Raw genomic sequence first — 23,236 nt, forward strand, 5'->3', positions numbered from 1 at the left:
GTATCAGTTGAGGTGATTTCAAACTAATGTCTGCTGCAAACAGTACTTTGGTGTTCAAACTGATTGAGAGTACCTCATAAAATTATAGACTTTCTAAGGACTTGTAAGGTAATATCTACTTCTCTGAGGAAAATTATTAGGAGAAGACCTAGCCTTGTTACTGAGATTAATACTTATAACTTTGCTAAAAGTTTTTTCATGGAAGTTTGTGCTTATAAACTTAAATTAAACCTTGGGAAAAGAAATTATATAGACATAAAAAGTTTCGATTAAATTGCTAAGAATAATAGTCTTAAAATTTTAATGGAAAGATTATGTAAGATTAGCAAGAAGCATTTAATTCCTAAATGAATTTAGTTACTTTAAAATCAGTGATCCTAAGATTTGGTGCCTGTTTGTTTAATTTTCTGTTTATTGTTCTCTAAAATGATGTCAAGATTTGTTGTCTAAAATGGTGTTAAGACTTTAAAAAATGAGACTAAATAGAATTAATGTGGCTCATAAGGTCACTATTATATCAATGAACTTGACATAACTTTGTATTTTCTATATCTAAAATTTTTTCTGAAATGTCAGCTTTTAAGTAAAGAACTCTTTTCAAATTGTGGCTTGTAAAAAATAATATGTATACTCTGACTCTTTAATTCACTGAGTGGGTATTTATTAGATATATAAATAATTACTACATGTTAGATGTTATGGAATGCACTACTATTGGAATGGAAGGTTCAACATAGCTAAGATGGCCATATTACTTAAAGCAATATAAAGATTTAATATAGAGAAAACCAAGATGGCGGCATAGGTAAACACCTGAAATTACTGCCTTGTACAACCACTTCAAAAAAAACAACTAAAAGACAAAACGGACATCATCCAGAACCACAGGAAGTCTGGCCGAGTGGAAATTCTACAACTAGAAGGAAAGAGAAAAGCACACTGAGACTCAGAGGAGGTGCCGTGTGGAAGTAAAGTGCAGAGGTACGGAGGTGCACGCGGAAAGGACTGGCAACTGAGGACACTGCTGTCTTTTTCAATCGGGAGAGAGACTCAAGCTCCCAACTGCTCTGAACTCCAGTTCCGGGAAGTCTCTGGGGACCCAGACTCATACAGAAAGAAACTGGACTGTCTGGCATCGGGCAGAACTTGAGGGCGGCTTTCTCTCAGAGGCGCTTGCAGCGATTACCGTGAAACAGTAAGACCCGGGTCCTCTTAGGGCAGGGTTGAGGATCAGCCATAGCTGTTTGCTCCACCCTGTCAATTCCCTGAGACCCCGCCCCACCCAAGCTGTGCACAGAGGCTTTTACATATGAATGCCCTGGCCCTTTGCAATCTAAAATTACCTAACTAACTGCAGCTGGGTCAGAGAGACCCAGAACATCCAAAAAGAAGGCCCAAGGCCCCACAGCAGCTTGCATTGCTTCACAGCTGGGCCTCATCTGGGCACCTCCAAACCCCAAACAAAGAAGAAGAATCTGCAGATCTCTCTGTAGCTCCTGCTGGGTAGCCTCAGGCAGAGGCTAAATTAGCACCTCCTTAGAGATCCAAGAGCCAGTGTACCCAGTGGTCAGAGTGGACCATCCAGATTACAACTCCTCAGACCCATAAGGGACACACTCAGGGGGAAGACTCAGTGAGCACCAAAGCCCCACTGAAGCAAGTTTTGCCCCAGAAGGGTGTCTCCAGCACAGAAGTTCTCCCACTACAGACACAGCTGATTCTCACAGCCAATTGGCCTGGAGGTCAATTCCTCCCAGTGATACCTACAATAATCAAGGCTTAACTACAACAAGACTGTGCACAAAGCACACAAAGGGGTGTACCAAGAGTGTCCACCTCAGGTAAATGGGGAGGCTGAGCCACTGGGCCCTATAGGACACCTAGCACAGAAAGCCACTCTATCAACACAGGGAAGCAGCCAAAATTTGGAGACACAAAATGCAGGTCACAAATGACAGAAATGGAGGAAAGCAAACTACTGGATATAGAGTTCAAAACCATGGTTATAAGGTTTTTCAAGAATTTTTTAGAAACCGCTGATAACTTTCATGAGACCCTTGAGGATAAGAAAAAGGACCAACTAGAAATTAAGCATACACTGACTGAAATAAAAAATATTATACAGAGACCCAACAGCAGACTAGAGGATCCCAAGAATCAAGTCAAAGATTTGAAATACTAAGAAGCAAAAAACGCCCAACTGGAAAAACAAAAAGAAAAAAGAATCCAAAAATATGAAGATAGTGTAAGGAGCCTCTGGGACACCTTCAAACGTACCAACATCCGAATTATAGGGGTGCCAGAAGAAGAGAGAGAACAAGATATTGAAAACCTATTTGAAGAAATAATGACAGAAAACTTCCCCTACCTGGTGAAAGAAATAGACTTACAAGTCCAAGAAGCGCAGAGAACCCCAAACAAAAGGAATCCAAAGAGGACCACACCAAGACACATCATAATTAAAATGCCAAGAGCAAAAGACAAAGAGAAAATCTTAAAAGCAGTAAGAGAAAAACAGTTACCTACAAGGGAGTATCCATACGACTGTCAGCTGATTTCTCAACAGAAACTATGCAGGCCAGAAGGGAGTGGCAAGAAATCTTCAAAATGATGAATAGCAAGAACCTACAACCAAGATTACTTTATCCAGCAAAGCTATCATTCAGAATTGAAGGTCAGATAAAGAGCTTCACAGATAAGAAAAAGCTAAAGGAGTTCATCACCACCAAACCAGTATTATATGAAATGCTGAAAGGTATCCTTTAAGAAGATAAATAATTTGATGAACAGAATAAACTGGTGAATATAATAGAATCAGGGACATAGAAAGGGAGTGGACTGACAAATCTCAGGGGGGAAGGGGTGTGGCGGGTGCGGGAAGAGACTGGACAAAAATCATACACCTATGGATGAGGACAGTGGTAGGGGTAAGGGCAGAAGGTGGGGTGGGAACTGGGTGGAGGGGAGCTATGGGGGGAAAAAAGAACAACTGTAATAATCTGAACAATAAAGATTTAATTAAAAAAATATTTAGTACAATCTCCATCAAAATTCTAAAGTCATTTTAAAAATAAATTAAACAAAAAAAATTTATCAGATTTGTATGGAATCCCAAAAGATCCTGAATAGCCAAAACAATTCTGAGAAAAATGAACAAAGCCGGAGGTATCACACTGCCTGACTTCAAATTATACTATATAGCTACGATAATCAAAATAGCATGGTGTTCACAGAAAAACAGACACACAGACCAGTGGAACAGAATTGAGAGCCCAGAAATAAAACCACATGTATATAGGCAAATAATTTTTGACAAAGGAGCCTAAACACACAATGGAGAAAAGAAAGTCTCTTCAATAAATGGTGCTGGGAAAATTGGAAAGCCACATGCAGAAGTATAAAACTAGATTACAGTTTTTCCCCATCTAAAAAATTAATTCAAAATGGGTCAAAAATCTAAATATAAGATCTAAAGCAATAAATGACATAGAAGAAAACATAGGTACTAAACTTACGGATCTTGGTCATAGAGAATATTTTATGAATTTAACCCCAAAGGCAAGGGAAGTAAAGGGAAAAATAAATGAATGGGACTATATCAAACTAAAAAGCTTTTGCACAGCAAAAGAACCTGCCAACAAACAAAAAGGCAACCAGCTGAATAGGAGATAAGAGGTTAAAATTCAAAATCTACAAAGAACTTATACAATTCAACACCAAACAAAAAATAATCCAATTAAAAAATAGGCAGAGGACCTGAACAAATACCTCTCCCAAGAAGATATACAAAAGGCCAACAGATATATGAAAAGATGTTCAACTTAACTAGCTATTAGGGAAATATAAATCAAAACGACAGTACCACCTCACACCTGTTAGAATGGTTATTATCAACAAGACAGGTAATAAGTGTTGGTAGTCAGCCATAAGAAATAATGAGAAACAAATGCGGCAGCTCTCTGTGATTCCAGAATAATGAGAAACAAATGCGGCAGCTCTCTGTGATTCCACCTATGATGTCACAAATATTGCCATTTGTGACAACATGGATGTATCTTGAGAATATTATGCTAAGCGAAATAAGTCAGTTAGAAAAGCTAAGAACTGTATGATTTCACTTATGTGGGATATAAAACTGAAATTTATACACATACAACAGTATGGTGGTTACCATAAGGAAGGGAGTAGGGAGGTAGTAAAGGGTAAGGGAGGCCAAATATATAGTGATGAAAGATGATTTGACCTTGGGTGGTGGGCACACAATGCAATATACAGATGATGTGTCATAGAAATTTACCTTGAAACATGTATAATCCTATTAACCAATGTCACCCCAATAAATAACTTAAAAAAAAATAAAAATAAACCCTCTTCTCAATTTGTAGTAGTAGATTATAACAAATACTAGAGGCCTGGTGCACAGATTTGTGCACCGGTGGGGTCCCTTGCCTTGGCCTGTGGGATCAGGCTCTCTGACATCCCCTGAGGGGTCCTGGATTGCGAGAGGGGGCAGGCCAGGTCGAGGGACCCCACTGGTACACAATCGGGGCCAGGGAGGGACAGTGGGAGGGCTCCAGGGCATGTCCAGCCTTCTCATCCAGTCCCATTTGTTTGGGCCCCAGCAGCAAGCTAGCCTACTGGTCGAATGTCTGCCCCTTGGTGGTCAGTGCACATCATAGCAACTGGTCAAATGGTCAGACACTTAGCATATTAGGCTTTTATTATATAGGATATGTGTACTCTGACTCTTATTCATTGAATGGATACTTATTAGATATTTGAGTAATTACTACATTCTAGATGTTATGGTGTATACTACTATTGTCATTGAACTACATATGTATGTGGGTTTTTGTTTTTTTAGTATATATTAAGACAGTCTGTGACCCTCTTTAGATTTTATTTTATGTAAACTGCATTTTTTTTTTCCAGAATAATGAGAAACAAATGCGGCAGCTCTCTGTGATTCCACCTATGATGTTTGATGCAGAACAAAGACGGGTCAAGTTCATTAACATGAATGGGCTTATGGAGGACCCCATGAAGATTTATAAAGATAGGCAGTTTATGAATGTTTGGACTGACCATGAGAAGGAGATCTTTAAGGACAAGTAATTTAAATTTTAAATTATTATCCACTTGAAGCTTACATAGTTAGTAAAAAACACTTAGCCCCTCGTTTTGGCATTTGAATTGATATTGCAAAGTAGAGAATATAGATTTGAGGTTATCTTCCCATAAGTTTATTAGTGGAAATATAGGTAACAGATAAGAACTGGGGTTATGAAGTCAGGTTAAGAGAGGTACCCAAACATGGGTGGTATCTGAATCATCTGGGGGTGCTTTTTAAAAGTACAGATTTCTGTGCTCTATCATAGACCAGTCCAGTCATTTCCTGGTGGATGGTGCACAGGAATCTGTGTCCTTTAAAAGATTCCAGTGATATTACAGTTGTTCCTCAGGTAGGCAGCTAGGAACCACTGGGATTTAGTTGGTACATATTTCTATTCTCGAGGTTTGCACACACACACACACACACACCCCTCCGCTTTTGAGTTGTTAAAATGTTTGTCTGTGTGTTTGTGTTGTTGTGTTTTGGTTTTTTTTATGCAGGTTTATCCAGCATCCAAAAAACTTCGGACTAATTGCATCCTACTTGGAAAGAAAGGTGAGAAATGGTTGGCATTGAGAATGTTTATAGTTTTTTGAAGGTTGCTACTTGGAAATTTTATGCTCTAATACCCAAAAATAGTTAATGGCATCTGATTTTTGCAAAGGGCTTGCTACAGAAAAGATTTTCATGTGATTAATATAGTGATATTTACAATTATATGCTCACAAATCCTTAGCACAGAACACAGACTAATAATATTCATGGTTAATTGTATTTTGTATTTTTCTAAAAACACATGGATTACAATGCTTTTTTAACCTCATTAAATTTCTAATTATAATATTATGGTCCTGATTTTTCCTGAATTTTTTCACAGTGGGTTGAATGTAGTGTTTTTGGGGAAAATATTTAAAGAGAAAATTTGAATGTTTATATATATGCATTAAGAATAGGAATTTAGTTACTGATTAATAAGAAAGTTGTTGAATGTTTCTGATAGTTCCTAGTATTTTTTATGTAATTTGTATTGCCCATTAAAGTAGTAGACATAAAATGTACATTTTTAGAGTCCAGCTACGTTATGTGTGTTTCATCTCAATTTATACCTTGAGAAAACCAGAGATTTTCCTAGAAAGTGTTAATTTTTTAAAAATTTTATTTCATTGGATTCTCAAAAATATTTCTTTTTTACTTATAGAGTGTTCCTGATTGTGTTTTATATTACTACTTAACCAAGAAAAATGAGAATTATAAAGCCCTAGTTAGAAGAAATTATGGAAAACGCAGAGGACGAAACCAGGTGTGTTTCAATACTGTATGGAAGATGTTTCAGGGTTGGTGTAAACAGGAAGATGAAATTGTTATAATAGGAGCTTTGTACTTAATAACGTGTACTTTAGGGATTGGCGTTTCTATTAATTAGGATATTATGAACATGTTTTGATTGTTTTGAAGTTAAGCTATATATTTTTAAGTGTTATATTTTTTATTTTGAATGTATTTTAAGTTTCTAGTATGAGAAACTTATTAATTAATGAGAAAAGTTTTATACTTCCATGTAATATAAATCGTGCATGTCAGTGTTAACAATAATAATGTAATTAAATTTGAGACCCTTAACACCTTATTTACTATATCATCTTTACCAGTCCTTTGTTTGAGGAAGGGACAGGTAGGTAAGAGAGAGAAATACAGCATGGTAACCAGAGTGGCGGATTTTATTTCATTTTGGGAGTTTAGATAGTTTAGATAGTTTAAATCTTTAAAGCACTTGAGCCCTGGCTGGTGTGCCTCAGTTGGTGGGTTTTGTCCTGTGCACCGAAACATTGCTGGTTCGATTCCCATGTGCCCAGGTCCCCTGGTAGAAGGCGTGTAGGAGGCAGCTGGCTGATGTTTTTCTCCCTCTCCTTCTTCCTCTGTCTTGAAAATAAATTAAAAAAAAAAATCTTAAAATAAATAAATTAAATACCTCAAAAAAAGTACTTCACCTAAAAAGATAGTTTTTAATACAATGTAGTATATGTTTTCACAGTTGCAACTCAGTTACTTCTTCCAAAATACTCAGCAGCTGTCACAGCTCATGTATGCTTTACCAGTGAGACTGTTGGGATAATGCAATCACCTGTTACCCTCCACACCCGGATACAAGTCGAAACATCGAATTGTATGCATGAACTTGGACAGCTGCTGACTGTTTATTAGCATTCCTAAATTTCTTAATGGTTTCTGTACACAGCTACCCTGTCTTCCTTTGTCTCTTTGGTCACCAGATACAGGTTGACACAGTTTTTTCATTATTTATAGTCACAACTTTTGTGTTTTCTGGGTCATCATTTCTTACAGAACACTACCTCATAAGATGTAATTACATGTTCTTCGAAACTTATTTCTTGGTCAAAAAAAGTATAGGGAGTGTTTCCTGAGTCAACGGTGTGAAATGCTGCTAGAGGTTGTCAGCTGAGGTGACCTTGATAGGCATTTTCAGTGGATTGGTGAGGGAGTCAGAAATAAGATTATAGTGAACTGAAGGGGATATAGACGGTGTGGAAGTGGCAATAGTATTAGTGTAGCCTTGTTTGTAAGATTTGCTCATAAAATAAAACAGAAATGGGTGGCAGGCCTGATGGGGATAAGAAGGGAGGAAAAGAGTATTCTTGTACATCAGTGGGACTGATAGTGTAGAGACAAAGAGATAGATGCTTGTAGAGCCCTGTAAAGATTTATGAACTGAATAGCAGCAAATTGAATGTTGGTAGTGAGATAGGAAACACTGTTCCACTAAAGGAGCCCGGGCTTTCCCCCTGCTTCCCACCTGCAAAGTGGAACCAAGGTCCTTTTGCAAGAGTTGCTTGAGCCTATCTACGTTTTCAACAAGTTTCAGCTACAAATTTTTTAAAATAGCTTTACTAGTATTTCTAATTACTAACTAGTCTTTGTAACTTTAATTTTATATTTAGAAATTTTGTATGTTACTGTTTAAATTTTTTTAATCCCAGGAAATGTAAAGGGATGATTTGATGTTTATTATACCTTATCAATGCTGGATTAACAGTGTCTTGCTTGTGATAAAGGGGAAAGCTCTAGTGACAGGGAGTGTCTCTGTTAACTCTGAAACATTTGTCTTCTAAAGTTATTTGGGGTACCACTTCACTCTTCTGTGGCACACTTGCCTTGTTAGGTTTTAGCCATATTAGTGTTTTCCTCTGCACATTCTTGTTCTATGTGATAGCACCCTTAGCATATCCCCAAGTGCATTTGCAGAACTGAGATTTTCCATATGTATCCTCATCTTGACCTGACCCTTTGGAGGCTTGCCCCCAAGTAGGTTCAGTTTGGGTTTGGTCAGCCTTCCAACAATTCTAGTCCTGCTCACAATCACTTTTAGGTTACCTTGAAGATTTTCCTTCTAGTTTTATAGTTTTTTGGTTGTTTCACTGGAAATTTGTGAAAGGAGGGGGTTAATAATGGACTTATACCACCATCTCAGACCAAAAGAATCTTATCTCTGTTTCTTAATTGTTTGTGTACTACTACTTCATTTCGTTTGTGTGAAAATAGATGGACAACTTTTCAGAAATTAGGTGATATTAGTTTAATATAGTACGGAATGAGCCCTAGCCGTTTGGTTCAGTGATTAGTGGTTTGGCTCATGGACTGAAGGATCATGGGTTTGATTCTGGTCAAGGGTAAGGCGTACACCAGTTTGTAGGCTTGATCCCCAGCCTGGTCGGGACCCAGGTGGGAGGCAGTCAATCGTTGTGTCAGTGTGTTTCTTTGTCTCTCCCCTTTCCTTCTACTCTCTCTAAAAAAAAATCAGTGGGTAAAATATCCTCGGGTGAGGATTAACAAAACAAAACTATAAAGATAACTGAATGACATTAGAACTGATACCAAATAAGAGAAGAATCCATTGGACTTTCAAGCAGAAGTATAATATCAGATTTTAGTTGTGACAGACTATTCTGACTGTTCTATTGAGGTTAGATTTGTGAGGCAAGGGAAGAGTGGGGAGAACAGTTAAGAGGTTATTTTCATAATCCCAGTGGCTTGGACTTGGCTATAGTTGGGTGGTGAAGAGAACTGATCAGTTTCTGATATATATTTAAAGGTAAGGCCAAAGGGTTTTTGCTGATGGTTTGATTGTGGGGGAATGTGAGAAAAACAGTTATCAAAGATAATCCAAGTTTTGGTTTATGGAGGTGCCATTTACTGTGAAAGGGATGGCTGAAGGAGGAACAGGTTTTGTAGGAGGAGCAGATTTCAGGACATGATAAAATTCAAATACCTGCTGGACATCCAAGTGCAGATCTAATGTACACAGTTAGCTATATAACCTTGGAGTTTGGGAAAAACATTTGGTTTGGAAAGAATAGAATGTACTATATAGAAAACACTTTTAAAAATATCTAGTTATAAGTTAAGAATTTTTAAATTCATGTGTCTTGATTTTACCTTCTTTATCTTACTCTGGTCGATATATCATAGAGATCCAACTAATTTGAAAAGTCTCTTTACTGGTTTATTATCCAATCAAGTTTGAATCACTAGGTAATCCCAGAGTGATTAGGGCACATTTATTTTAAGACTCTGTAGATCTCCACTGAAGCACGTTCCATTCTTTCAGTTTTTGTCTGCCTCTCCCTTCCCCCACTCCTCTTACCCATAGTAAACTATTGACGGAAAGATTCCAAGTTTGTGAGCTTAGATTTTTAACCTATTATTGCCATAAAGTAACTTGCTTATTATTTACTAGAGGCCCGGTGCACAAAAATCGTGAACTCAGGTGGGGGGGGTCCCTCAGCCTGGTCTGCGCCCTCTTGCAGTCCGGGAGCCCTGGGGGATGTCCGACTGCTGGGGAGCGGGCCTAAGCCAGCAATCAGACATCCTTAGCCCTGGCACCGCCGCTGCATTCTCCAGCCGTGAGCCTGGCTTCTGGCTGAGCGGCGCTACCCCTGTGGAGCGCACTGACCACTAGGGGGCAGCTCCTGTGTTGAGTGTCTGCCCCCTGGTGGTCATTGCGCATCATAGCGACCAGTCGTTCCACCGTTTGGTTGATTTGCATATTAGCCTTTTATTATGTAGGATTCTGAAAGTGAGTTTTTAATCTCAGAATCATAAGGAAATTAGACAGGTAATCATATTTTTGTTAAAAATTGTGTTCAGAGATCATTATTGGCAAAAGATTAGACTCTTCTCTCAAATTGCTGTTAGATACTGCCCAATCCACTTTTACAGTTCAACTTATTAGCATCCCATGATGAGAATGAGTGGTTTATTATACATTTTAGTTGAAGCCATGATTACCTATTAAAAATTGGAAACCAGAAGCCTACTCTTAAATGCTATTATTTGAGATCTAAAATTATAAATGATACTAGAGGCCCATTGCATGAAGATTCGCGCAATAGTCCTTCCTTCTCCTGGCTGCCGGCACCGGTTTTGCTCGGCACCCGGGACCCAGGCCTTTGGTCCGGCCGCAGCAGAGAAGCCAAGCCTCGAGGCTAGGCTTCTCTGCTCCGGCCACAGTGAGGCTTGGCTTCTCCGCTCCAGCTGCAGTGAGGCTTGCTTCTCCGCTCCGGTGGCAGCGAGGCTTGGTGTCTCCGCTCCGGCCGCAGCGGAGACGCAAGCCTCTTCAGTCTTCAGTCGTCTTCAGTCTTCGCTGGAGCCCGAGCCTTCAGTCTTTGCTCCGCTCCTGCGCATGCAAATTAACCCGCCATATTTGTTGGGTTAATTTGCATACTCATCCTGATTGGCTGGTGGGCGTAGCGGAGTGACACCAATTTGGATGTTTCACTTTTATTAGTGTAGATGCCCAGTAATTTAATTCTATGTATAACATCTACACTAATAAGAGAAACATGCAAATTGGTGTCACACCGCTACCCTTCCCATTGGCTAATCAGGGCGATATGCAAATTAACTGGCAGCCAAGATGGCGGCCGGCAGCCAGGCAGCTTGAAGCGAACATGAGGCTTGCTTGCTTCAGTGACGGAGGACTCCAACGTTCCCCGCCTGCCGCTGCCGGCCTCTGAGCTTGCAGTTTGAAACATTGTTACAAATATAGAAGCCAAACAAAACCCCAGAAACCTGCTTTCAGCCAGCCAGGATCTCAGAGCTGGAGTTGAAACAATGTTTCGATTATAGAACCCAAACAAACCAGATACCTGCTTTCAGCAGCCGAGGCCTAAGAGCTGGAGCCAAGCCTCAGAGCTACAGCTGGCCCAGAATAAAAAAAGAAAAAAGAAAAAAAGGAGCGGTTGGGAGCTTCAGTCACCCGCCAGCCTGAAAACAGCCCTCAGTCCCTCACCCAGACTGGCCAGGCACCCCAGTGGGGACCCCCACCCTGAAGGGTGTGTGACCAGCTGCAAACAGCCATCATCCCCTCATCCAGGCTGGCCAGGCATCCCAGTGGGTCCCTCACCATGATCCAGGACACCCTTCAGGGCAAACCAGCCGGCCCCCACCCGTGCACCAGGCCTCTATCCTATATAGTAAAAGGGTAATATGCCTCCCAGCACCAGGATCAGCGGAGCCGTGAGGCCTCCTGGCACCGGGATCAGCGTGACAGGGGGCAGCGCCCAAACCCCCTGATCGCCCTGCGACTCTGTGTGTGACGGGGCGGGGCCACAACCTCCCTATCCACCCTGCTCTGTTCGTGACAGGGGAAGGCGCCCCAACCCCCTGATCAGCCCTGCTCTGTGCCTGATGGGGGGAGCTCCCCAACCCCCTGATCGCCCTGCGGCTCTGTGTGTGACAGGGTGTGGCGCCCCAACCCCCTGATCAGCCCTGCTCTGTGTGTGACAGGGTGCGGCGCCCCGACACCCCCCCCCACGAGCCCTGCTCTGTGTGTGACGGGGTAGAGCCATAACCTCCCCATCGGCCCTGCCCTGAGTGTGACAGTGTCGGCGCCCCAACCCCCTGATCAGCCCTGCTCTGTGTGTGACAGGGTGCGGCGCCCCGACCCCCCCCCCCTCCACGAGCCCTGCTCTGTGTGTGATGGGGTAGAGCCATAACCTCCCCATCGGCCCTGCCCTGAGTGTGACAGGGTGCGGCACCCCAACCTCCTGATCCGCCCTGCTCTGTGTGTGACAGGGGGCGGTGCCCCAACTCCCCTATTGGCCCTACTCTGTGCGTGACAGGGGGGAGCTCCCCAACCCCCTGATCGACCCTGCTCTGTGCATGACGGTACGGAGCCCCAACCCCCCTGATGGGCCCTGCTCTGTGAGTGACAGGGGGCAGCGCCCCAACACCCTGATTGACCCTGCTCTGTGCGTGACGGGGTGGCGCCGCAACCTCCCCATCGACCCTGCCTTGAGTGTGACAGGGGGCGGTGCCACAACCCCCCAATCGGCCCTACCCTGAGGCTGGATTGAGGGGGGGAATCCGAACCTCCCGAACCCCCCCCGGTTCTGTGCATGACGGGGCGGTGCCCAACTCCCCAGCGGCCCTGCTCTGAGCCCGACCAGGGCTGCACCTAGGGATTGGGCCTGCCCTCTGCCACCTGGGAGCGGGCCTAAGCCAGCGGGTCGTTATCTCCCGAGGGGTCCCAGACTGCGAGAGGGCACAGGCGGGGCTGAGGGACCCCCCCCCCCCCAGTGCACAAATTTTTGTGAACCGGGTCTCTAGTCTATAATAATAAAAGCGTAATATGCTAATTAGACTGGAAAGCCAAACAAACTTCTGACGATCTTCCAGACGAAGCCGGGGCTGTGAGGGCTGAGGCAAGCCACCATGTCAGCTAGGGCTGAGCTCCTTGCACGAATTTCGTGCATCAGGCCTCTAGTTTTGTTAGAAGAAAGTATTTTTTCTTTCCAGTGTAAACTCTTTATTTAATAAGTCTGTTACTGTGTGGATAAGATTATTATGGTACCTGCTAGTGACCTATGCAAAAGCAAGTCATTGTTTAGGGACCACATTCTTCATTTCCAGTACTTGAATACTTTTTGCAAGAACTTGTACTCTTCCATTATGTTGACAACATATTCCCTTTTATGTCAGCATGTCTTTTCTTGGCCTTATTTACTTATTTATTTATTTAAAATATTTTTAAAAATTTCAATTACAGTTGATATTCAATGTTATATTAGTTTCAGTTGTACAGCATAATGGTTAGATATTGATATAACTTACAAAATGATCTTCCTGATAAGTCTATTACCCACTTGGCACCATACAGTTATTACAGTATTATTGACTATATTCCCTATGCTGTACTTTACATCTCTGTGATTATTTTGCTACTGCCAGTCTGTACTTCTTAATCCCTTCACCTTTTTCACCAACCCCCAAATCCCCTCCAATCTGGCAATCGTCAGTTTGTTCTCTATATCTATGAGTTTTTTCTCTTTTATTTGTTTGTTTATTTTGTATATTAGATTACACATATAGATGAAATTATATGGCATTTGTCTTTCTCTGTCTGACTTACTTCACTTTTCATAAAACCCTCTCCCTCCGTCTGTCTTGTTGCAAATGGTAAGAGTTCTTTTTGTTGGCCAAGTAATATTCCATATATACCACATATTCTTTATCCAGTCCTCTATTAATGGACACTTAGTTTGTTTCCATAATTTGGCTATTATAAATAATGCTGCAGTGAACATAAGGGTACATATATCTTTTTAAATTAGTGTTTTGGATATCTTTGGTTCAATACCCAGAAGTAGGATTGTTAGATCATATGGTAGTTACTAGTGGCCTGGTGCACAAAATTCATGCCCATTAAAAGGGAATTAACTAGAGGAAATATTTTAATATTGCTATTTGACCTTTATAATAAAAGTGTCAGATATGAAAGAAAATTAGTAAAATGTATATGAAAATAATATATAAATTTATCTCCCGCGGGGACGTACCGTCAAGTCCCCACCGGCACCCACGGGGACCCAGTGTTAAGTCCTGCGGGCGCGGTGAGACCCAGAGTTAAGTCCTGGGTGTGGGTATCCGGCTCTCTCCTCCCTCCGGTCAGAGTCTGGGCCGGCGCCCGTAGGGATGCAGCGTCAAGTCCGCTGGTGCTGAGAGACCCAACGTCAAGTCCCTTACCCAACCACACACACCTGTAGTATAGTTATGAGGTAGCATGATAGCTCCAGCTTCATTCTTTTTCAAGTTCACTTGGTGTTTTTGGGGGACTTTTGTGGTTCCACATAAATTTTAGGATTATTTGTTCTAGTTCTGGGAAAAAATGTCATTGGTATGTTGGTTGCTTTGGGTAATGTGGACATCTTAATGAGGTTAATTCTTCCTATTCATGAGCATGATATATGTTTCCATTTATTTGTGTCTTTTAAAAAAAATATTTTCAGTGATTATAGAGAGGAATGGAGAGGGAGAGAGAGAGAGAAACAGCATTGATGAGAAAGAATCATTAATCGGCTGCCTCCTGCACACCCCCAACTGGGGATCGAGCCCGCAACCCAGGCATGTGCCCTTGATTGGATTCAAACCTGGGACCCTTCAGTCTGCAGGCCATTGCTCTATCCACTGAGCCAAACCAGCTAGGGCTATTTGGGTCTTAATTTCTCTCTCTGATAGTTTGTAATCCTAATATATAAAAAGTCAGGGGCTATCACGAATGAAACAACCGGATGGACGACCAAACAGCAGGCTGCGTGGGGCGACCAGGCTGGCAGGGGGTTAGTGAGGGACGACAAAACAACTAAACAGCAAGCTGCGTGGGGCAACCAGGCCAGCAGGAGGGGCAGTTGGGGGTGTCCAGGCCGGCAGGGGTGGGCAGTAAGGGGCGACCAGGCTGGCGGCGGGGGGGGGGGGAGTTAGGGGTGACCAGGCTGGCAGACGGGGGCAGTAGGGGGTGATCAGGTAGGCAGGCAGGTGAGCAGTTAGGAGCCAGTGGTCCCGGATTGTGGGAGGGATGTCCGATTGCCAGTTTAGGCCCGATCCCCTGAATCGTGCCTTAACCAGCAGTTGGACATCCCCCAAGGGGTCCCAGATTGGAGAGGGTGCAGGCTGGGCTGAGGGGACCTCCTCCCCGTGCACGAATTTCGTGCACTGGGCCTCTAGTTGATTTATAAAAATGCAGGTGATTTCTGAATATTAATTTTGTATCCTGCTAAGTTAGTGAATTCATTTTTCAGTTCTAGTAGTGTTTTTGGTGGTATATTTGGGGTTCTCCATGTACTGTGTCATGTCATCTACAAATAATGACAGTTTTTATTTCTTCCTTTGTAATTTGGATGTCTTTTTTTTCTTTTTGTCTGATTGCTGTGGCTAGGACTTTCAATACTATGTTGAACAAAAGTAGTGAAAATGGACATTCTTGTCTTATTCCTGATTTTAAGGAAAACACTTTTAGCTTTTCCCTGTTGAGTATGTTACCTGTGGGGTTTGTCATATATGGCCTTTATTATGTTGAGATATGTTTCCTCTATTTCCACTTTGCTGCGAGTTTTTTTTTATCATAAATGGGTGCTGGATTTTGTCAAATGCTTTTCTATATCTGATATGATCATGTGATTTTTAGCCTTCATTTTGTTTTTGTGGTACATCACATTAATTGATTTGCAGATGTTGAATCAACCTTTTCCCCAGTGGCCTTGATCTTGGTGTTTAACATATTGCTAAATTCTGTTCGCTTATATTTTTTGAGGATTTTTATATCTATGTTAATCTGGGATAATTGCTATTACCTTCATTGCCTTCATGATGGTGTTTTTTGGTGATTAACACCTTTCAGTCTTCAGGAAAATAATATCAAATTCATTTGGTTTAAAGGCATTAGTTGTTAATATGTTTTGATAAGATGGACATAAGATATTTTCTGTTTATTTCCTGAAGTATTTTTAAGGAAAAATTCAGTGGCTGAGGTAGTACTTTCTGCTTTCTGCTTCTTGTATACTTTTAGTTAACTATAGCTGCTTGATCTTAAATGTAGTTGTTTCTTTTTTTTGGCAGCTTCATTGTCTGAGAAGTGGGAATTTCTTTATCAATTTTCTAAAGACTTGAGCATTTTAACAAATATAAATATACTAGCCCTAACTGGTTTGCCTCAGTGGATAGAGCATCGGCCTGCAGACTGAAGGGTCCCAGGTTCGATTCCGGTCAAGAGCACGTACCTTGGTTGTGGGCACATCCCCAGTAGGGGGTGTGCAGGAGGCAGCTGATCGATGTCTCTAATTGATGTTTCTGACTCTCTATCCCTCTCCCTTCCTCTCTGTGAAAAATCAAGAAAATATATTTTAAAAATAAATAAATAAATACACACACACACACACACACACACACACACACACACACACACACACTAGAGGCCCGGTACATGAATTGTGCATGGGTGGGGTCTGGCCGGCTCACCCTGATTGGGGCCAATCAGGCCAGCCAAGGGGAGGGCAGCTGGGGTGAGGGGCCGCAGGCAATTGGCCAATTGGCCCTACCCCCGATTGGGGTGGGGAGCCAATCAGGGTTGGGGCCGGCTGGGAGGAGGGGCCGTGGGCCTTTGGCCGGCCGGCCCGGACCCCTGGTCAAACTCTCGGTTGAACTCCTGGTCGAACTCCCGGTTGAGGGGACAATTTGCATATTAGCCTTTTATTATATAAGGATATATAGGATTTGTTAGTGTTAGATATTCAATTAGATGTAACAGTAATAAGTCTCAGCGTAAACTATTTTTAGATTTTGCTGTAGAGCACTGTCAACATAAGAAACATTCAAACCTGTAGAGAATTTTTGTGAGTTATACTAGAGGCCCGTTGCAGGAAGATTCCTGCAAGAATAGGGCTTCCTGGGGCCTATTCCTACAAGAATAGGGCTTCCTGCACTCCCTTCTCCACTGCCTGGCTCCGCTCCTGTGTCTGGTGCCTCGGCTCCACTCACGTCTCCGCAGCCTCAGATCCCTCCCTTCTCCGCCGCTTTGCTCCTTTCTGCAGTGCTTGGCTTCCTTCTAGCTGTCTTCAGTCTTCGCTCCACACCTGCGAAAAGGGGGTCTTGGAGACAGGTTCAGGGGATAAGCCTGGGAAAGTTGCCACAGCCCGCTGCTGCCCTAGTTGCAAGTCTCATGGGGACCCTTAGAGTTTAGAAGAAAAGAAAGCAAAAGTACACTGTGAGTGGGAGTGTTCTAAGGAGGGCACATACTGGCATCTTTTGTCTCGAGCATTTTTCTCTGTTTTTGCTGGTGGGAATCTTAGGGGAGCTCTTGGGAGGGTGTCAGCAGCATATTCATCAGCTTCCCAGGTGCATTTTTTAATATGCTCATGCATCAAAATGAGTGTATGGGGGAGTTTGGTTTCATTCTCTGGTCATTTTCACTGGTTTACTTTTATATTTTGTCTTTCAGGCTCTAATTGGTTTTTTTGGGGTTTTATTATGTACTAGTGACCCGGTGCATGGATTCGTGCACATTGAAAGGAAATTAGAAGGTGGCCAGCGGGGCAGGACTGGCAAGACAGGCCGGACACGCCCTGGAGCCAACCTCCCATGGTCTCTCCCTGGCCTGCTGCACCTGGGGCAGCACTGCAGCTTGAAGGGTGTCTGCAGAGTGAGCGAGGTCCCTCCCGCAGGTGGGGTCCCTCAGCCTGGCCTGCGGGGATCCGGCCAAAACTGGCTCTCTGACATCCCCTGAAGGGTCCCGGATTGCAAGAGGGCAGTTCTCAGGTGACGCATCCCAGAATCAGGCTCCCTCCTCTCTGGTTCTGGGGTGTATCACCTGAGAACTGCCACTGCCAAGTCAAGGCAGCTCGGCAGGTCCTACATTGAGCATCTGCCCCCTGGTGGTCAGTGCGTGTTATACCTACTGGCCGGTTGGATGGTCGCTTAGCCTTTTATATATATACTAGAGGCCCGGTGCACAAAAATTTGTACACTCGGGGGGGGGGGGCGGCGGGTCCCTCAGCCCGGCCTGCCTCCATTTGCAGTCCCAGGGCCCTTGGGGGATGTCCACCTGTCAACTTAGGCCCACTTCCCCGGGGGATCAGGCCTTAGCTTGCAGTCAGACATCCTTCTGGCAGCCAGGGTGCCCTTGGGGGATGTCCGACTAAAGGCTTAGGCCCCCAAGGGAGCTGTGATGAGGAGGCTGGGGTGACAGAGGAGCCACGCTGTCCCGCCCTGCCGCCCTGGGTCGGGTCGCACATGGGATGCCCGGGTGGGCCGGCCGATTGCTGCTGCCCCTCCCGGTCGCTCCGGGTCGGGTCGCACACGGGACACCTGGGCAGGCTGGCAGATCGCTGCTGCCCCTCCTGGCCGCCCCGGGTGGCAAATAGCAGTCCCGGATGGCAGTGGGGCAGGCAGGATGGCGCCGTCCCGCCTTGCCTGCAGTATATAAATTAGCCGCCATCTTTGTTGGTGGTTAACTTGCATATCGCGCTGATTAGCCAATGGGAGGCGTAGCGAAGGTATGGTCAATTACCATGTTTGTCTATTATTAGATAGGATATATATTCTCTAATAAAGACGGGATATGCAAATTGACCATCACTTTGCAACAAAGATTGCAGCACCCACAGCCAATAAGGAGGGAATATGCAAATCGACACGACAAAGATGGCAGTGTTCTGCCCGCCCCAGCCTCTCCGGGCTTCTGGGCAGCGTGCGAAGGTAGAAAGACGGCTCCGGGCCGGAGCGAAGGCGGTGCCGGTAGCCAGGGGAAGGAAGGTCTATTCTTGCACGAATCTTCATGCATCAGGCCTCTAGTATATATATATATTCCCCAGACTTCATGCATCCTTAGGTTTAATGGTACCAGCAGCACTAATTGGGTCTCTATTACCTATCTCCCTGACTAGGGTGATTTAAGCTATTTATTCTCTGGTTAGGGAGGAGAGGCATAAACCATTTTCTCTCAAGTGTCCTTGGTTAGGGAAGATAAGGTCTTGCAATTCATTAGCTGGCTGTAAATTGTTTGGTCTTGTTTTATTTTCTTATCTAAGTTCCCTCATTCCACATGCCAAAAATTTTCCTACTTTTTAAAAAAATACATCCTATATAATAAAAGCCCAATATTCAAAGCGTCCAGCGGCTGTTCAACCAATCAAAACGTAATATGCTAATGATATGCTAAGGCTGCTCAACTTGCTGTGATGTGCACTGACCACCAGGGGGACAGATGGTCCTACTGGTAGGTTAGGTTGCTGCTGGAGTCTGGCTGATCGGGACTGAGCCAGATTGGCTGGACATGCTTTGGAACCCTCCCGTGGTCCCTCCCCATTTGGCCAACCTCCCACATCCTTCTCCAGCCCCAATCGTGCATCGATGGGGTCCCTCGGCCTCACCTGCGCCCTCTCACAATCCGGAACCCCTCAGGGGATGTTGGAGAGCAGTTTTTGGACCAACGGTGGAATGACTGGTTGCTATGACATCCACTGACCACCAGGGGGGACAGACGCTCCGACCAGTAGGTTAGCTTGCTGCTGGGGTCTGGTCGATCGGGACTGAATGAGATGGGCTGGACACGCCTTAGCGCCCTCCCGTGGTCCCTCCCCAGTTGGCCAACCTCCCACATCCCTCCCCGGCCCCGATCGTGCATCGATGGGGTCCCTTGGCCTGGCCTGCGCACTCTCACAATCCGGAACCCCTCAGGGATGTTGGAGAGCAGTTTTGGCCCTACGGTGGAACTACTGGTCACTATGACATACACTGACCACCAGGGGGCAGATGCTCAATGCAAGAGCTGCCCTCTTGTGGTCTCTGTGCTCCCACAGGGAGAGCGCTGCTCAGCCAGAAGCCAGGCTCATAGCCAGCGAGTGCCGCAGTAGTGACGGGAGCCTCTCCTGCCTCCACTGCAGCACTAAGGATGTCTTACTGACAGCTGTCCATTGGACATCCCCTGAGGGCTCCCAGACTGCGAGAGGGCACAGGATGGGCTGAGGGACCCCGCCCCAAGTGCATGAATTTCATGCACCGGACCTCTAGTGTATATGTGTGTGTGTGTGTGTGTATATATATATATACACTTATACATATACGTTTTATTGTTGAAAACAGTACATATGTTCCCCATTTTCTCCCCCTTTGCCCCTCTCCACCCAGCCTCTACCCCACCCCAGGGCTTCACCACACTATTATCTGTGTCCATGGGCTATGCATATATGCATGTAAGTTCTTTGGTTTATCTCTTCCTGTATCCCACTCCCATCCCTCACCCCCCAACCCCCACCCCTCCGAGATTTGTCAGTCTGTTCTACGCCTTCATGTCTCTGGACCTATTTTTTCTAGCTTTTTATTATCCTGCCTCATTCATCCTTTATGAGATTACTAGAGGCCCGGTGCATGAATTCATGCACGGGTGGGGTCCCTCAAGGTGGCCTTTGGGGATCAGGCCCCAGCTCATGCCCCCAGGCTTGTAGCCCCAGCTGGTGCCCCCAGCCTCACAGCCTTGCACCCTGCCTGGCACCCCGCCGTGTCCTGGCACCGCTCCCTCACCTGCTCCACCATCCCGACTGCGGGTTGATCGATTGGCACAGGGCCTTCCCGCCTGGCTCCACCACATCCTGGGAGCTGGATGGCGGCCCCGCCCCCAGCCACCGCTGCCCCTGCTTGCCATCTGTGGGGCGATCAGCAAGTCAGTTGGGCCCCTGTTCGCACCCGCCTTGGCCTGGCGCTTCACAGCAGCTCCTGCATTGAGCATCTGCCCCCTGGTAGTCAGTGTGCGTCATAGCGACCATTCGAATGGACATTTATCATATTTGCCTTTTATATATAGAGATGGTTGTAATTTCAGCTTGGAAATATTTGTGCTTCTTTTCACTTTATTATATCCTTAGTAATTTTCCAAATTACTTCAGTCTTGATAAATGACCATAGCTGTCTACTAATTCTATTAAATGAATGTCCCCCAAAAGAGTAAAAGCATAACGATGTTTTATATAGTATTATCTATAATGATGAAAAAATTGAGAATATAGTAAACATCAAATACTAGGGGGATGGTTTGATAGGTTATCAAAGTTTAAATTAAAATTGAAATGCTTAAGTGACAGATTAGATATAGGAGCTACAAAAAGAGAGCACCAACTGCAGATTTCTAGTGGAATCTTAACATTTTTGATTCTTTGATGGGTTCAAACCCTATGGGCATGTGTGTGTGTGTGTGTGTGTGTGTGTATATCTGACCTTTTAAACAATATATATAGAATATATTAAAGAGCATTAGACTTTTTGTAAATACATGATTCCTAATTACATTGTAAAAGATTAATAAGTTAATTATTTATTCTTTTTGCGTAGATATTTATTAAAATTCATCATCAGAATTTGAGGAGCTAGTTCTTTTACCTTTGAATTTTATAAATGATGGTTTATTCTAGCAGCAAATTGCCCGACCATCACAAGAAGAAAAAGTAGAAGAAAAAGAAGAAGATAAAGCAGAAAAAACAGAAAAAAAAGAAGAGGAAAAAAAAGATGAAGAAGAAAAAGATGAAAAGGAGGACTCTAAGTAAGTTAAATAATTAGAATTAAATAATTAGTTAAATTTTATACTTATTTTTAAATAATGAAATTGTGTCTTTTGAAGGTATAAAACTTCAGATAAAAGAATTAATGTGATGTGTGCTTTAACTATTGAATAGTTATTTGATATAAATAAGGAGTGTAGTATTTCAGTAAATATAACTTTTGGCTTATTTGCCAGACATGGTATATATTACTTCAGAAGGAATAGGCTATAATAATATATACTTATCACTGAGATATATCAAATTTAATCTAATCTTTGATTTCAAAGATACCTCATGATCTTTTTATGTACCTCATTTGTATTATATAAAATAGAGTTCCTGGTTTGTTTGTGGTTGCTGTTTTTGAGGTTATAAAAGTAATTCTTGCTCATTATAGAAAATTAGGAAAAGAGAGCAAAATATAAAGAAAATCAATCTGTGATTCTTCCACTCAGAGATTCTTGATTCCTTTGTGTACATATTGTGTCAGGGTGGTGTGGAGGGCTTAGCGGCTGGGTTGGTTGTGTCTCCCCCAGGGGTCAGCGTTATTAAAGCATTATTTACATAGAATAAAATTCACCAATTTTAGGTGTAAATGTTATGCATTTTGACAAGTGTGTGCATTGGAGTGACCATTGCCACAACCGTGATGTAGATAGAATGTTTTCTTTATTTTTTTTTTGCGAGTCAGTTTTGTTATATTTATTATTTGCATATTAGATAGAACATTTTCATAACCCCACAAAGTTCCCATATGCTCCTTTGCAGAGTTTCTCTCCTCCCTTTTCTGGCATCTGGCAATTGCTAATCTATTTTGCTTTTTCTACAATTTTATATAAACTGGATTATGCAGTATAGAATCCATGTGTGACTTCTTTTACTTAGCATAATGCTTTTGAGGTCATACATAATGCATGTATCAGTAGTTTGTTCCTTTTTAATGTTTTCTGTGTTATTTTTATAATCCTCTTGGAAATATTGAAGGTTTATCTAGTTTTGTGTCAACTAAAGCAGACTTAATCATTTGACATGGCTTTTAAAGGTTGGATACTCATGCCATTCTAATATTCTAGGAAGATAACCATTTAAAAAATATGTATATTTTTTGCCCTGACCAGTTTGCTCAGTGGCTAGAGCGTCGGCCTATGGACTGAAGAGTCCCAAGTTCGATTCCGGTCAAGGGCATGTACCTTGGTTGCGGGCACATCCCCAGTAGCGGGTGTGCAGGAGGCAGCTGATGGATGTTTCTCTCTCATGGATGTTTCTAACTCTCTATCCCTCTCCCTTCCTCTCTGCAAAAAATCAATAAAATATATTTTTAAAAATAAATTAAAAATATGTATATTTTTTCGTTGTTCACATATAACATTTATATTCCCATGTGATCATTGGTTCTGCTCATATGGAACTACCGTATCTTGATTTTACTTTTTTTTCCTTAAAATCTCTAATTTGTTTAACAAACATTCATTTATTACTGATGTGACTAGGATGTTATGGAGGATAAAAAAATACATAAGATATTTGCTACTCCCAGGTAGTTTATGAATTAGTTAGTAGGAGAAAATTAGGCAAGATACAAGTACTATTTTTAAAATTTATTTATTTCGTTTTTAAATATTTTTATTAATTTCAGAGAGGGAGAGAGATAGAAACATCAGTGACGAGAATCATTGATTGGCTGCCTCCTGCACACCCTCTACTGGGGATTGAGCCCACAACCGGGGCATGTGCCATTACC

General features: G+C 43.0%; 1 protein-coding gene across 15 annotated transcripts in view; it reads left to right on the forward strand.

Moving 5' to 3' along the window:
• NCOR1 (nuclear receptor corepressor 1) overlaps positions 1-23,236 on the forward strand; it is a 238,392-nt gene that overhangs the window by 118,746 nt on the left and 96,410 nt on the right. For 12 of the 15 annotated variants that reach the window (XM_023764861.1, XM_023764867.1, XM_023764865.1 and 9 more), the window contains 4 exons: positions 4,933-5,111; positions 5,614-5,668; positions 6,312-6,413; positions 21,367-21,494. In XM_023764861.1, the coding sequence (XP_023620629.1) occupies positions 4,933-5,111; positions 5,614-5,668; positions 6,312-6,413; positions 21,367-21,494 (464 nt within the window). The remainder of the gene's footprint in view (positions 1-4,932; positions 5,112-5,613; positions 5,669-6,311; positions 6,414-21,366; positions 21,495-23,236) is intronic. The other 3 variants (XM_023764862.1, XM_014466718.2, XM_023764871.1) reach the window with 1 other exon arrangement.

The sequence above is a fragment of the Myotis lucifugus genome, unplaced genomic scaffold (assembly GCF_000147115.1).
Source record: "Myotis lucifugus unplaced genomic scaffold, Myoluc2.0 scaffold_355, whole genome shotgun sequence".
Classification (NCBI taxonomy): Eukaryota; Metazoa; Chordata; class Mammalia; order Chiroptera; family Vespertilionidae; genus Myotis; species Myotis lucifugus.